The sequence below is a fragment of the Camellia sinensis genome, chromosome 9 (assembly GCF_055761805.1).
Source record: "Camellia sinensis isolate YWXY chromosome 9, ASM5576180v1, whole genome shotgun sequence".
NCBI lineage: Eukaryota > Viridiplantae > Streptophyta > Magnoliopsida > Ericales > Theaceae > Camellia > Camellia sinensis.
In genome coordinates, this window is record NC_138969.1 from 9,598,758 (window position 1) to 9,616,332 (window position 17,575).

Sequence of the window (17,575 nt, forward strand, 5' to 3'; positions counted from 1 at the left end):
TATAATAATACTAGTTGGTATACTAATCAGTACACTAATTGGTAGATGCAACACATTTCATAATTTCCTCTCTCTCGTTTTAAAATACTCTCTCTCTAAAAAGCCTTCTTCTCGGGCCTCACCGCTAGCCAGCCGGCCGCCGCCGCCTTTGGCCATGGCGGTTGGCTGGCCTAACTTCTCTTCTTGTGTTTGATGCTCTTTTATTCTAATAATCTTGAACCCCCATTTGTTTTCCGTTTTTCTCCTTTTCAGATCTAATCTCTAGATTTGATTAGGATGTTGTTGTTTAGGAAGTTTGTTTTTCACAGTGTTGATAGTGGTTTTGGTGGGTTCTTTCTTCGAATGAAGAGGTTCGGTGGTAGTGGTGTTTCGGCCATGGGTTCCGGTGTAGAGTGGTTGCGTTGACCATGGGTGGGTTGGTTCTAGAACTTCATTCGGGCACTTCTCTGCAAGCGGAAGTTTGAGGGGTGGAGGATCCAGAGTTTAGGATCTTCATTCGAGCGCTCCGTGTGTGTGGGAGTTTGAGGGGTGATTTCCGTTTCAACTCTATGGTGGTCGGAGTTTGTGGTCGGGAAAAAGGAGAATAGAGCCGGGTCTACAAAGAAGATCAACCGAGGGAGGTGTTTGGGAGAGGAAAACCGTGGGAGAAGTGGAAAACTGTGTTTTCAGGGCTGAAGAAGAACCACAAGAGGCAGCAGCAGCAAAAGAGAAGGCACCTGTAGGAGTTGCAGCAGCATGGTTGTGGTGTAGCAGCAGGTGGGCATGAGTGTGGAGATGGCAGTGGGTCCTTGGGTGTGGGTTTTGGGAGTTGCAGCAGCATAGGCGTGGTGTAGCAGCAGGTGGGCATGAGTGTGGAGATGGCAGTGGGTCCTTGGGTGTGTTCGGATGCATTGACTGCCCGGAGTTTGAATCAGAAAGGATGGGTGGTCGGTGGCTGTGTACAGATGGGTGGTTGGTCAGTGGCTGTGTTCAGATGGGTGGACTGTGACCTTGGGTGTGTTCAGTAGGTGTAGCCTTAGCTGTGTTCAGGCCAGGCGTGGGGCTCAAGAGTGTTGCAGTGGTTGAGTCTGAAGTGAGGGGCTCTTGAGTGTTACAGTGTTTGGGGGTGTACCTGGGGAGTGTTTCAAAGTTTTTTTCTTTTCCTCTTGTTTAGGTGGGGGCTCAAGAGTATGGTTTATTTTATTTTATTGTTGCATTTTAAAATATAAAATCCTGAGGCTAAGGGATTGGTTATAAGATCGCGAGTAGCAGTAGTAGGAGAGTGAGATTTACTCTTCGAATCTCTCTCATTGCGTTTTATTTCCTTATACCTGTAAATTTCATGTTTTTAATGGAATTTTTCTTTGCCAATCAAAAAAAAATTGGTAGATGTAACATCACCGTTAATAATTTTAACTACATCCACTTGAATGAAAAAATATATTTATAAATCATATAAAATAATAATACTTTTTTTAATTTAGAAGCTAATTTAAGTTGAAATATATTGAACCAAAAAAAAAAAAATGCATTTCAATTTATTTCGAAATATAATAAACCAAATAAATAAAATACTTTAATTCTATTGTAAAACAAAAGATATATATAATTATATTAAATAAAATAATAGAAGGGAAATCAATGAGTGAAATTAAGAGAAATACAAAAAAAGGTATTTTGGTCTCTATATAAAAAAAACTTTATTTAATACTAACAAATTTAAAAACTTTTACTATTTTCTATATAAATGAGAGTCGTTATACCTATTTAATGCCTTTCTTAACATATATGTGATTACACCTCCAAAATTTGGAAAAGTTGTGTATATTATACTAATAATGTAAGATATTTATTAAAAAAAATACTATTCATATATAAAATTCATATAAAAAATATTACAAAAATGATGTGACATTGACATTATTATAAATAATAGTAATTTTTATGAATATTTTATTTTAAAATAAAAGATCACCATTAGATCATATTATATATGAAAATTCGGTATAAATTTTAGTTTTTTATGTTATTACTCTTTTAAAAAATAAAAAATAAAAAATACATATGTATTTATTCCTTTAAGATTCGAAGGAGAAATTTACAATATGCACCCTTTTAAATAGTGTATATTATAAAAAAAAACTATGATTTTTTATAACAAATATTATGATTGTTTGTAATGTGTGCTATAACATTTTATAATAAAGTTATAAATAACGAATTTATGATGTACACCTTAAAATTCGGAATGATAATGTTATAACATTTTATAATTTTTGTTATAACACTTTGAGATTTTGTTATGACATTTTTTAGTGAAAACAAATTATGACTTTTGTAATAAAAAAGTTATAACATTTTAGGTTTAAGTTATGAAATTTTGTGAAAAAGTTATAAAAGGCATACCATATACACCTTTTTGAGGGTGCACATCATAACATCTCCCAAATTCAAATCGTTATAGATCATGGCATATATGTATATCGGTGGTGTTATATGCACCAATTAGTGTACTAAATGGTGTATCAACATTAATTATGACATTATTATTGATCTCACTCATTAATAACATTACAAATATTAAAAAAAAATAAATTATACTATATTATTAATTTTGATACGTATAACATTGGTATATACATGAAACTTGGCAGGTAGGTAATGGAAACAACAACCAATAATGGAGTAATTTAATGGAATACTAATTAAAGAAGAAGCAATTAGGGTTGACTTTTTGAGCTTATAAATTAAGCACCCATATGAGAAGAATAGCAAGCCAGGGTTACTGTGGCGAGAGAGAGATTAACCAAATCCAAATATACATAAATGGGAGGGAATGGAGAGAGAAGAATTGAAGCAGAAGCTCAAGAAGAAATGGGAAATGATAATGGAGGAACACAGTCACAGATGGGAGAAGAAGAAGTGCAGAATCATATGAGAGAGAAAAAGGTGTCATGGGGAAAACTACATCGTGTGGACTCACTCAACTTGGAAGCTGGTCGAGTCACTTTTTCTCGAATCCACAGCCCCAATAATCATGTTTGTTCTCTTTCTCCTCTCATTTTCTCTTTTCAAAATTCTGTCTCTTATTCTGTTTGATTTCGAATTTTTAAAAATTAATTTTATGAGTTTTTAATCTGTAATTATTTTATTTTATTTTTAGTGAAACTTTTTAATATTTTAATCATTTTTTAAACATTTTAGATATATTAAAAAGTAAAAATTTTGTACAATGATCTTTAATAGATATAACAAAATATGAAAATATATAAATTTTTTGTATTCAATAAATTTTTAAAAGATTTTTGTACAAATTTCATATATTTTAAGTATATACAGATTAAGTGAATTTAAAAACTAAAAAAACTAATTAAAATATTATAAGAATTCACTAAAAACAAAAATAAAAACAAAAAAAATACAATTTAAAAACTCAAAAAATTATTTTTTAAAATTCTTAACCAAACAAAGACCAGTCTCTCATCAACGGTAAAAACAAAAATTGTGGCCTTGTTTGGTTCGTTTTTCAGAAAAAATTTTGAAAAAAATTCTCTACAAACAAATTTTCAAGAGTAATCAAAACAAATAAATTTTTTCAAAAAAAATCTCAAAATTTTGTTTAGTTACCTACTTTCCAAAATATTTCTTTCTCTCTCATACATATCAAATCAATCACATTTTTTAAAACTCTCTCTCCAAAACAATTTTTCAAAACTATTTCTAAAAAAAAAAAAAAACCAAACAAATTTTCGTACTTCTTACCTCAAAAACTACTGTATAAACACAAACCAAACACATATTTTTCCTGAGTATCATGTTCGGCAAGTAATAAAACAAAATGATTACTCATGCATTAAAGATAGAGAAGAGGGATTTGGGGGGACAAAGGATCTTTTGTCTATAGGATGTGATATGTTCGGTCAGGTTTTAGGAAAAATTTAGGTCAAGTTTGGTATATCTCAAATAATCTATCTTTTTATCTTTTTTTTATTACATCACTTCTCTATTTTTTTGCACATCTTTTCGTAAAAAAACAAAAAGTGCACTTATTTAGATTATCCCAAACAATCCCTTAGTATTGAACCACTTGATTGGATTTTGTTGTTGAGAAATTAAAATTGATCATATGTTACAATTCAATATTTGTGGGTTTTTGGTTTAGTGTTAAATAATAACAAAAAAATCACAGGAGGCTATAAGGATTTTACAAAAACCAACAGAACCCCAAATGAAGAGAGAGGGCGAGATCTGGTTTATAAATGCCTACCTCCCAAAATCAATAATGTAAAATATAAAAACTTGATCACTCAACTTTTAATATTCAAATAATCAAAATGTAAAAAATATTTGAATATAATATTTTGATTAGTTCAACCAGCATTAGTGTAAATTTTTTCAAAATTTTGGCCAATTTCAAATGATTAACTCAGTTCTATCGATTTTTTCACAACCCTACCCCTATCCTTTCTCCTCAATTAATTTCCTTGTTCATAGTTTCTATCATTACAGGAGGCCTCCTTGTTTGCTTCTATATATATTTGTATTAACATGAAAAAAGTTTCACCAAATCATCTCGAAGTCTTTGTCGGTCAAACGGCTGGCTGATCTTAAGCTTTTACGATCATTTCAAAACACATTTTATGAAAAAAATTTCGTTATTTATGACATTTTTTGTATTATATAATGTATTAATGTGATGGAAGATGGAACATATTTATGCAGGTAGATTGGAGGGTAACATTGACTTTGGCATTTCAAAGTGTGGGGGTAATATATGGAGACATAGGGACTTCTCCTCTTTATGTGTTTTCAAACACTTTCACAGAGGGAATCCAACACAATGAAGACATTTTGGGAGTGTTGTCTCTTATCATCTACACCATTATCTTCATTCCCATGCTTAAGTATGTTTTCATTGTCTTGTGGGCCAACGACAATGGTGATGGTGAGCATCTCTTGCTATTTTATTTATTTTTTCTTCCTCTTCCCTTTTTAAGTAATTTTAAGAAATTATTGTTTGGTGTATATATATATTGAAAATAAATGAAAAGAAAATAAGAAAAAACACATTTGGTGAGTTGTTAAAGATGCAGCAGTTGACGCTAGACATTGGTCGAATGAGGGATTGGTTGAAGGTGGCGGAAATGGCGGCCAAAGTGTTGTTGGAGTTCGTCAGATGTCAAGCGAGGGTGATTGGATAATCTTTTAGATGTCGCAGTAGTGGTGGTTATAGGAATAAAGCTTTGGACCCCCAGTGGAGGTACTGGAGGTCACCTCCCATTGGTCCAAAAAAAAAATAGTTTTTTTTTTTTTTCTTTTGAGTTTTCAGCCAACCCCAGGCCGACACGTGACACTGGGGGTCACTGGGGGTCATCCCCAATGGGGGTCTGTAGCATTGCTGGTGGTTATAGGGTTGCGAGATAACATATTTAAAATAATAATAATGATAAATTGGGAGAATTACATTAACGGTCTTTATAATTTAGATTTTGTATCACTTAGATCTTTAATTTTTTAATTGTGATACATTTGATTTTAAAATTTTGAATTTTATTTTAAATAAAGATAATTGAAGATATCATAGCTCAATTTCAAATGTAAAATCGTTAAGTTGATAAAATATAAACTAATTTGACAAAAATAAATATCAAAAAAATATTTTTTTAATTTTTAAAAATTATTTCTACCTACTAAAATTATGTAAAATTGATAAATTTTTTAGAAATTTATTTATTTATTTATTTTTACCAAATTAATTTTTATTATGTGTTTGAATGATGATCATGTAATGGGTAATTATTTTTATTTTTATTTTTATTTTTATTAAATTAGTTTTTATTTTTTCAAAAGTCAAATATGGCAACAATTTTGATATCGTTATTAAACCAATCCATTAAATTAAAAAATCCAAAACTAAAACTATTTCATATATTAAATATATCGATTAAATATTAAAAGCCTAGCAATCACTCATTACATGATCATCATCCAAACACATAATAAAATTAATTTGGTAAAAATAAATAAATAAATGTCTAAAAGATTTATCAATTTTATATAATTTTATCTTTGGTGGATAGAAATTATTTTTAAAATTTTAATAATATTTTTTTGACATTTATTTTTGTCAAATTAATTTATATTTTATTAAATTGACGACTTTACCCTTGAAATTGAGTGATGGTATCTTCAATTGTTCTTATTTGAAACAAGATTTAGAATTCAAAATCAAATGTGTCACAATTGAAAAGTTATGAATCAAAGTGACACAAGCCCTAAACTATAGAGACTGTTAATGTAATTTGCCCCCAATAAATTTTGAAAAATATTGTCACTTTTATCTTTTTTTTAAATGAAAATCATTTCAATGATGTATATTCATTACTCTTAATTTTTGTATAAGATTACGAGTAATAGTAGCTTTGTGATTTCCTAATTATTTAGAAAGTGTTTGGAATTATTTAAATAAATATATTTTTTTACTTTTCATAAAAAGATATGTGAAAAAATATAGAGATAATATGTCACTTCAAAAAAAAATAAGAACATAAAAAAAAGTATACTAAAATAGAGGACGTCAAATAGCACCTTAGTGATACGTCACCACCAATCATGACGGACTCAGAGTATTAAAATAGAACAAATTTTAAACTTAACAGATTATTTTGATTTTAAAAAATATATATATTTAATGAGAAGAGTAATGTTTCATTATATATTTTGATTTAAATATAGAATAAAATATATATGTCTTACATAGTCTCAGTTTGGAAAGTGGATTAGTTTTTTTGCTTTTTTAGTTATTTTATCCTGAATTGAAAAGCTTGGTTTGTGAAAAACTTTTTGTCTTTTTGACTTTTTTGACTTTTTTTGTGAGAAAAGAGTGTAATAATTATGAGTTTAATGTAATTTTTGTTTGTTATTGCTAAAATAGTCTATTCTGTCTTTTGTGACTAAAATAGTCAAAAAAAATCCTTACCAAACAGAGTCATAAATATGTCTACATAATGTAAGACTTATCTATGAAACATATCTCATATGACATATATGTATCACATTCTCTGTTTAGTATCTAAGCACCTAGACTTATTCTTGATGAGAAACTTGAAATGAAACCTACTTCCTCGCATCACCTCCAATTAGTTATTTATTTGTTTATAAATTATCAAAATTCATTTGAGGTTTTGTTTGACAAGTAGTTAAAAGGGTTCAGGTTCTTTCTAGTCCACTTTCTAGTGAATTGGATGGTGTTATTTGGGTCTATGGGCCATCACAAGTCTAATGTTAATTATTCGAATGTTTAATGTGTAGGGCTCGTCGATTATTTCATCTCTGCAAAAAAATTACATTGATCAGATATTGATAGTCATTTGATCATATCAGATTTTTGTCAATAATCTATTTTTAAAATTATATTTACCATTGACAAAAATCTGATTTGATTAACATGATTTTTTACAGAGATAAAATACTCGACAAGCCTTACACATTGAATGAGTCAAATCATCAAAGTTGGACCCGTGGTGAGCCCTACAAGCCCAACAATCAATATGCTCCAGTTCGATTTCTGACTGGAGAAAAGACTGATCCTAGTCAAAAAGTCATTAAAAATAATTCAAAAAAGTTAAAGATTCATTTTCATTTTCTTTATTTGTTTATATGTTTTTTCGTAAAAAATTTAAAAATATTTTTAAATATTTTAATTTTTTTATCTCATATTTTAGTATAAAATTTTAAAAATTATTATAACAGTCATTTTCTAAATGAATCCTTAGGCCATCTTTTATTTGATGAATTAGGGGGGGATTGAGAATATAAAAAAAAAAAATGTTGCGTCACATGAAGCTAACCCATGCAATGCAATTAGACCTTTATTTAATTAAGCTTTGTTTGGGAAGTGAGTTGGCTATATAGCTTTTTGATTTTTAGCTATTTTAGTCTAGAGCTAAAAAGTCTCGTTTGGAAAGGATTTTCGATTTTTTAAACTTTTTTGTGAGAGAAAGAATATAATGATTATTGGTGAGATGTGATATTTTGTCTCATTAAACTAAAAAAATTATTTTATTTTTTTGTATTTAAAATAACCCCAAACCCAACCCAACCCAACCCAACCCAACCCAAGGCTTAAACTTTTTTCTTTGCTTATTCTTTGGGCAATAATAATTGAGAACATAAATTAAAAAGTTTCTTGTAATCACTTCTAGGGACTGTTGAACCCTTTGGCATCTGCAATCCTTTGCAAGCCCGACTCACAGTCCAAGTTCATCCCGAAATTAATAAATTGAATTGAAATTAGGCCAGAATTATTTATAAATTTGACCTAGGTTTATTCTTTTTTACAACCAGATTAGTTAATTTTTTCAAATTGAGCTCTATTGATATTTTTTTTTTTCTAATTTTTTTTACAAAATCATAAGTAACATAAAAACAAAAAACATAATAGTGTATTTAATTCAAACTTTTGACTTTTAAATTATTGTCCAAGCTCATATTAAGTTCAAAAATATGCTTTCCCAACTCCTAAAAAAAATTGATTGGAATCAGGATACTTGAGTTAGGCTTGCCCTAATTGCATTCAAAGATTACATAATTACCGAAATGAAGGTATAATACAAATGGAAAAAAAAAATGGAAATAATTTTTTTTTATTTAAACATGATGATATTTATTTGGTGACATATATATATTTTGAAAAAAAATAATAATAACAATGGCTGTGTATGTTGGTATAGGGGGAACATTTGCACTATATTCATTGATATGTAGATATGCAAAGGTGAGCTTAATACCAAATCAACAGCCAGAGGATAGAGAACTATCCAACTACAAATTGGAAATACCCACCAACCAGTTCAAAAGAGCTCAAAAGATTAAAGAGAAGTTGGAGAATAGCAAAACTGCCCAATTGGTTCTCTTCCTTATCACCATCTTGGGAACTTCCATGGTCATTGGAGATGGGGTTCTAACTCCATGCATCTCAGGTTAGTTCATAAGTTTAAATGACGGTACCAGTATACAAATTTATACTGACGATGTAACTATATATAAATTGATTTGAAAATTACTACCTCTAATTTCATTTTTTGCCTTTTTTTTCCTCTTTATGGTCCCGTTTGGTAGAGCCGTGGGAAAGTGATTATAACTTATAACTTAACAACTTATAGTTTATAGCTGTGAACATAAGATGATTTTTGACTTATAAATTAAACTTCTCCTCCCCCACTCAAAGAATAAGTTGATTTTTGGCTTACAAAAAGCTATAAGCTGTATTGTTAAGCTGAACCAAACACATCAAAATAACTTAAATTAAGATAAAAATTGAAATAAGCTGGAAATAAGGCTTACCAAACAGGGCCTATATATGAATTGAAATGATGTGTTGACTGACATTTAAAACATATTAAATTTTTGAAGTTTCTCATGCTTATTATTTTGTTCACTGGCTTCATCACTTGTGGAGTTGGTACACACATGTACACTATGTTCATGTAAAGATTAACAATATATACGAAGATCAATAAACTCATAATAAGCATTGTGTGGTTGAGATTTATTAAATGTAAATCACACTGTATAAAAATGGAATATGGATCACACATTATAAATCGAAATAAATTTTCTTGATATTTTTTCTAGACCTCTATCTTTTATGTATAAAGATTAACTGAAACCATCATGGTGTTGTTTTGCAGTCCTTTCTGCAGTGAGTGGGATCTCGGCCTTACATCAAGGTACTACTAAAACAAAAATATATTTATAATAGGGGAGTGATTGAGACCCTCTCCAATCACCACCCCCACCACCCTTACACACACGTGGCGGGTGGTGATTGAAGGAGAAGGAAAAAAAGAAAAAGAAAAAAGAAAAACTGGCCAATCAGAAAGAGAGAGGGTCAAAAGGGGTGCTTCCTTGAGGGGGTTCAACTCATTTTCCTTTATAATATTATACAAACTATTATTTTCGAACGGCTTAGATTATATATGCATTCTTTTACAGTTCTATATGTACAGAATTCAATCATAAAATTGAACACAATTTTTTCACATAAGGTGTGACACACATATTTAATTAGTCACACCTCATATGAAATAGTTAGAATTATTCTATATGCAATATTACATTAATAATCACATGATCTTTTTTGCAGATGCTGCAGTGGGCATTTCAATTGCGATCTTGATTGTTCTATTTTGTGTTCAAAGATTTGGGACTGATAAAGTGGGATATTCATTTGCACCAATCATTATGTTGTGGTTCTTGTTCATAAGTGGGATAGGACTCTATAACTTGTTCAAGTATGATGTTAGAGTCTTAAAGGCTTTCAATCCAAAATACATAGTTGATTACTTTAAAAGAAATGGCAAGAAAGGATGGGTATCTCTTGGTGGAGTCGTTCTCTGCATTACAGGTGAGAGAGAAAATTCATTATTGAAAAATGTTGAAAATATATTTTGCAACACGAAGATGAACCTGCTCCCATGCAATAGTTAGGAATTCTTGAGGGTCTCGAAATGGAACAACTGATTTTGCAAAAAGTATTTGCAATGGTGTGAGGGCGAAAATGTTAGGGTTGCAAAAACTTTTTATGTATGCAAAATTGGTGTCTGCCAATTTTTTTGCAATAGTTTTGGCCATGACTAAATGCTATCGTAAAAAATAAGGAGAAATTATAACCGCAGTATTTTTAATTTACTTATTGCATTAATTTGGTGTATTTTCCCCTTCAATATGTTACATTGTTTTAATTTAGTCCAATTGATAATATCTATTTAGAAACTAGACAAAATTCAAGGGCAAAATAGTTTGTTGAAAAATGAATAAAAATTTTAAATTGGATGCTAATCCCTCATTCACTTTGAGAAGAGTGAATAGACTATCCTGCTCATTGATTTCAATTCAATTTCTGAATGTACGTTGTTAGTTGAACTACATTGACACAATATTAAAATTTTCAAAATAAAATTGATGTAATTAGAATTATAAGAATCAAAACTACACAAGATCAGGACTATATGGATACATGTGGTAATTGACCGAAAAAATAATTTCTTTGAATGTCTAGTGTCTCCAACTTTTCAGTAATTCTTTTTTAAAAAAAAAAAAAAAAATTTAATCCACAATAATGTTGCAGTTTTGATACCAATCACTCTACAAACAAATACAGACCATGAATGTAACTTATTTTTTTCTAAAAATGACATTGTCACATTATATAAAATTATGTATAAATTTTTTTTTTGTTTGTAGATCAGTTTTTTTTTTTTAACTTGTCCTTGACAACATATCTACATTAAAATGTATGAAATAGGGACGGAAGCCATGTTTGCTGATCTAGGGCACTTCAATGTTCGAGCAATCCAGGTAAGTAACTGTGCACAAATTCTAGAAACCAAACCAAAAAAATAAATAAAATAAAATTCATGTCAGATGTTAATAACATACAAAGACACGAAAATTTATGTAGTTCGGTTATTTATTATTTCCAAGGAATGGATGTTAGCTTTAATTTGTTTTTATTTATTTATTTTGACATTGAATTATAGATTAGCTGCTCTGGAATTGTGTTTCCTGCATTACTAGCTGCCTATAGTGGACAAGCTGCATACCTTGTCAAATTCCCACACGATGTACTCAATACTTTCTATGCCTCGATTCCACGTAAGTCTAGAACTAAATAATTCATTGCAATTACTTGAAACTATTACCAGGCTTACATAATTATCATCATCATTGTGATTATCACTATTTTTTTTTTTTTTTTTCATTTATGCTCATCGGTCTGCAGATCCAATATACTGGCCAACCTTTGTTATCGCTGTAGCTGCTGCCATTATCGCTAGCCAAGCCATGATATCCGGAGCATTTGCAATTATTTCCCAATCTTTAACTCTAGGCTGTTTCCCGAGGGTTAAAGTTGTCCACACATCGGCTAAATATGAGGGTCAGGTTTACATACCACAGATTAACTACTTACTAATGATTGCTTGTGTTATTGTAACCGCTGCCTTCAAGACCACAACAAAGATTGGCAATGCATATGGTAAGCTTCAAAAGCCTTGTAAATTCGTAGATCTCAGTTCTCAACTCTAAATATGGTAGATTAGTGTTGGCACAGTAAATCTAGAGCTTGTTGCTATACAATGATAGAGTGTCAAATATCTTCTTCGAAATTGAACTATGGACACTTGAAATATGCTCAAAATTGAGCTTCTTTTCTTTTCTTTTCTTTCCTAAATAGCATTTTCGATTAGAGAAAATGACATGTACCGTTTTGGTGCAGGAATCGCCGTGGTTGCTGTAATGATTATCACAACTTGTATGCTTACTCTGATCATGCTTGTTATATGGAAGATAAGCATATGGTGGATAATCCTATTCTTGCTGGTTTTTGGTTCGATAGAGTGCTTATATCTGTCGTCTGTCTTGTTCAAATTCATTCAAGGCGGTTACCTCCCGTTGGCTTTTTCAGTTGTTCTAATGCTGATAATGGGGATGTGGCATTATGTATACAAAAAGCGATACATGTTTGAGCTCAACAACAAGGTTTCGAGTGATTTCATAAGAGACTTAGCCCTAAATCCGAATATTAATCGGGTACCTGGGATTGGACTTTTATATTCCGAACTTGTGCAGGGCATTCCTCCAATATTCCGCCATTTCATTGACAATATACCATCCATCCATTCAGTCTTGGTATTTGTGTCAATCAAGTCCATTCCTATTAGCAAAGTGGTGATGGAGGAGAGGTTTTTATTCCGGCTAGTAGAACCAAGAGACTACCGCATGTTTCGCTGTGTGGTGAGATATGGATATAATGACACGATTGAAGGACCGGAGGTGTTTGAAAGGCAGCTATTGGATCAATTGAAGGACTTCATTCGACATGAACACTTCATTCGCGAAGGACAACCACCCTTTGAACAAGAAGTCGAGCCGGTGAACATCCAATATTCTAGTCTCTTAGTTAACAAGGATGCAAAAGTGGAAGAAGAATCACAACAACAACAACACAACTACCCGACAAGTCGTGTTTCATCATTGGGATCTAGATCGATCCAGTCATTCAATGTTGCTAATTCTTCCAACAGAATCATCTCCGGACCCATCCAAGCTGCTGAAGAGGAGATGCAATTCGTGCAGAAAGCGATGGAGAATGGTGTTGTTTATCTGTTGGGGGAAGCAGAAGTCCGAGCTGAACAAAACTCATCCCTCTTCAAGAAAATTGCTGTCAACTACATCTATAGTTTCGTCAGGAAAAACTTTAGCCAAGGGGAGAAAGTACTGGGAATCCCTCGACGTCGACTCCTCAGGGTTGGAATGACATATGAGATATGACACATTTGAATTTGTTGAAAAATGTAATCCACAACTTGCTATGAAGTATAATTAAGTTGAGTGACATATTCATCTGACAGAAAATTGTATAAAATTATGTTATGAATTTTCACAAGAATATGTAATATCATTTACAAGTATGAGATACGTTAACTAGAACATGTTCTATGTAGTCCTATATAAAGTACAATACATGGTGATTATTGTAGGTGAAATATGAGCTTTATATCACTTTTATTTTATTTTTTTTGATCGGCAAAAAAATCTTTGTTGATGACAACATACAAGGTATGGAATAGTACATCAATAAAGAGGAGCTTGGAGCTAAGACAAAGCTCGAAGCGCCAGTTGGTGAGGAACCAACCACAAAAGAACAAGAGGAGAAAGAGAAGGAAAAAAAACAGCAGAAAAACAGAAAACTAGAACAAGCACCTAGATACACCACACAGGACAACCCTCACGTGGATTAACCCCCAGCTGAAACACCTTCCTCTGTACAGACCAAGAACACACTCCTCTGCACAGACCAAGAACACACTGAATTCTGAAACACCCTCCTCTGCACAGACCAAGAACACAGTCCTCTGCCCCTGCTAATTCTGAGAGCATACCATGGGCTGCATCAAGCTGAACACCTCACTGCATGAAAACAGAATTCAGTCTTATTAATTCAAACCAGACCAAAAGCCCAGCGAAAGGAAAAACATGGGAGCCTTTGACACCAGACTTCAGCACAGCAGATCATCATTTCATACCCATAAACCAGCAGATCATCATTTCATGCAACCAGCACATCAAATTCATCTCAACACAGCTTCGGGATCAAACAACATACAGCAGCCCAATTTAACTCATAATTCACCAGCTTAATCAAAACAGATCAGTATCCAAATGAACACAGACCATCTCAAAACAGATCAGAATTAGCACATAGCATACCAGGGCTCATGCACAGAACATCAGAAGACAGCATATACCAGCACTTATGCAAAACATTTTTCAGTAGAGCAAACAAAATCAACCCACAGAGCTTTACTAAGCCAGCACTTAACTACACACAATAACAAACTTGACTCAAATTATATATAATATCATGTACCGAATAATTAAACCCCTTCAAAGATGAGGAAGCCCACAACGCTACTCTAACCTTTATTAGCTCTGCCAAAGCAATCCAATCTGGTTGCACCTTGTTAAATACACAGTCATTTCTGCTTCTCCATACTGACCACATAACTGCTACCGGCAGTGTTTTCCAGACTGTTAGCATCTTCTTCTTCATTTTTATATCTGGCCATGACAGAAATAAGCCCTCCATTGATCCAGGGCTAACCCATTTGTAATTCCACCAGTTCACCAAGTTGGCCCACAATTTCCAAATGAAATGGCAGTGAAGAAACACATGATTAACAGTCTCCAACTCAGATTTGGAAAACACACAGAGAGAAGAAACATTTGGGCTCAACACTCCAATTCTTTGCAAAAATTCATAACACTTTAACCTTCCTCTTCACGCTAGCCAACTCAAGAATTGAGCTTTGGGAGGGGCTAAATTGATCCAAATACACCTAGTTACTGTAATATCAATCCCTTGACTTGCTTCCATCCACTTCCACACTGATGCCACAGTGAACTCTTCAGACAGGTGAGCTACCCAAGAACAAGAATCTACCATCCCTTCATTGAGCCTAGGCGCATTTTGCAGGAAATCATTCAGTTTCTGCACTTCCTCCTCTTCCCATGCTAGGAGGGGACGTCTGAAGACCAGGTTCCAATCTGAATCTGACACTCTTCTATGTACAAAATCAACCAGCTTTCCATCCTTTTCAACTGATAATGAGAATAATCTGGGAAAAGACACACTCAGATTTTGATTGTGGCACCACTTATCAGACCAAAAATGCAACCTTCTGCCGTTTCCAACAACTAGCCTGAAATTTTGCCAGAAAAATTCTCGCAGAGCAGTGTTAACTTCAGCCACTGATATTATGCCTTTCCACATATACGGCAGCCCCACTGAACTAATAAATAAGGGGCACCACCTGCCACCTACACCGCCATACTTACTACAAATCACTTTTTTCCACAAAGCTGCCTCCTCATTTGCATACCTCCACCACCATTTAACTAGTAGACACTCATTAACCTGGCTTAGGTTTCTTACCCCTAGCCCACCCTTGTTTTTACTTGGGCATATCTCCTTCCAGCTAATTAGGTGCAGTTTCCTCCTAGTTTCCGACCCTCCCCAAAGAAAGTTAGCTTGAATTTTGTGAAGTACTTTTGCAATGCCCACTGGCAACTTGAAGATGGATAAGAAATAAACTGGCAAGCTTGTCAAAACGGACTTGATCAACGTTAATCTCCCAGCAAAAGATAGATACCTCCTCTTCCAAGAGGCTAACTTGCTCTTAAACTTGTCTATTACAGGTTTCCAAGCAGCCTTTATATCACTTTTATAGTGGTACATCTTTATACTTTCTTACACCCCCTTACATATTTTCTATTTTATACTTTCTTAAAGCAATAAGCAAAATTGAAGGGAAGAAAAATGAACAAAGCAATGAAGAAATTGAAGAAGGCGATAAATGAAGAAGTTTGGAAGCATGTTGTGAAATCTCCAAATTAGGTATGACAAAACCTTGAATTTATTTGTCAAGAAGATCATGTGAAGCAATCTTTTGCAAATGATTATTAGCTACAAGATTTTGATAAAGATGCATTTTTGTAAAGAACATTTTAATAGAATTGTGGGGAAATGGATTTGGGATACTTCTTTATCCAAGCAGATCATGAAACAGTCTTTTGCTGGTCACCTGAAATAGAAGAACAAGTTTGGTTGGGGTTACCACTCCAACAGTCTAGTTATCCTCCTAAAAAAAGTATAATCCTCTTAGTTTTAGTGTCTTTGTTGTTTTTTTCATACGTGCTTCAGTTCCCTCTTTCTCTTTTATACAGTTTGTTGCCTTCGGGTTTTTATCTTCTACTATGCTTCCTGCTAGCACCCACTTCCCATGCACTCTATGGGGATAGATCGGTAGCTCAACGAGTTAACACCGAGTTATATGAATTACTCGGCTCGACTACCCACGGTCGGGACTCATTGGCGTTCGTTCCTTCAAATAACTTTTATTCAACTCTAATTCAGCCCAATGGGCTGATTTAAGATTGGACTCAGTTATGTTTTTGGGCCCTGTACACTTATTTGGGTCACTATCTTTTTGGCTCCCATAAGAATTAGGGGAAATTACCCACAGGTCCCATGTGAAACATGTGGATACCATTTAATCCCATAACTTTTTTGGTACACCCAAAAGTCCTTTCCTCCATCTCTCTGGTTTTTTCCTCCCTTTTTACGTTTTCTTCTTTCTCTTTTTTTCTACATTTTTCTCTCATCGTCTTCGTCATAGACGATGGTGCAAGTGTTCATGTCTTTCTCCATTGATCGGGGTTCACTGATAACCGCCAACCATCGAAATCAACTCGTGATTTCACTCTCACCGACGGCGAAGATATATATTTCCGACGAAGAAGATGAGTGGATCTACTTAGATCTGATGTAGATCTAAATTTCTCTATCAGATCTGAGTAGATCTACATCAGATTTGGTTAGATCTAAACAAAAAATAGTTGTCGGAGTATAATCCTCTCTCTACATCCGCCTTTCTCCTTCGATCTCTTTTTTTTTTCTCTGTTATACACTTCTGTTTTTCTGTTCTAATAGAGAAAATTTTTGAATTCTGAACAAGTAGTTTTCGAGTTTTAGTTACAGGCGGTGAAAACTGTAAAATTTTGCAGTTTCAAAATTTTTTTTTGGTGCTGGAATGAATCATGGTTTAAAACTGTAAAATTTTACAATTTTATAACATTCTTTAGAACTGTAAAATTTTACAGTTTCATAACATGTTTTTTAATTTTTTTTTTCCGGCAATATTCTAGACATTCCGGTGAGTCTTCGGCGACCGTTAAATGGAAGTCCGACGGTAGTAAGATGTGAACAGTGTCTGTAAATTAAAAAAAAAAAAGGATTTTTTGGTAACAATTAAAAATGTATTGGACTAATTGGTGCAAGTGTTTTGTTTTGGGATTAGCTGGATCTTGAACTTGGTACATGGGACTTATCAGTAAGTCCCCTAAGAATTATTGTTGGAGATGGAAAAGATGATGAAATTGAAAATGGAAAGAATGAAAGAAGTTTGAAAGAACAAAAGAATAAGAAAGCGAAATGGATGAAAATTATAAAGATGAAGAATACATGAAAACT

The 17,575-nt window shown here is 32.7% G+C and overlaps 1 protein-coding gene across 1 annotated transcript; it reads left to right on the plus strand.

Moving 5' to 3' along the window:
* The first annotated feature begins 2,697 nt into the window (after nt 1–2,697).
* LOC114318287 (potassium transporter 5) lies at nt 2,698–13,529 on the plus strand. Its single transcript, XM_028265141.2, has 9 exons — nt 2,698–3,018; nt 4,702–4,924; nt 8,712–8,960; nt 9,672–9,710; nt 10,127–10,387; nt 11,288–11,340; nt 11,523–11,637; nt 11,765–12,019; nt 12,260–13,529. Exons 1-9 carry the CDS (start codon nt 2,806–2,808, stop codon nt 13,312–13,314), a joined length of 2,463 nt encoding a protein of 820 aa, XP_028120942.2. The 5' UTR covers nt 2,698–2,805; the 3' UTR covers nt 13,315–13,529.
* Nucleotides 13,530–17,575: the final 4,046 nt, after the last annotated feature.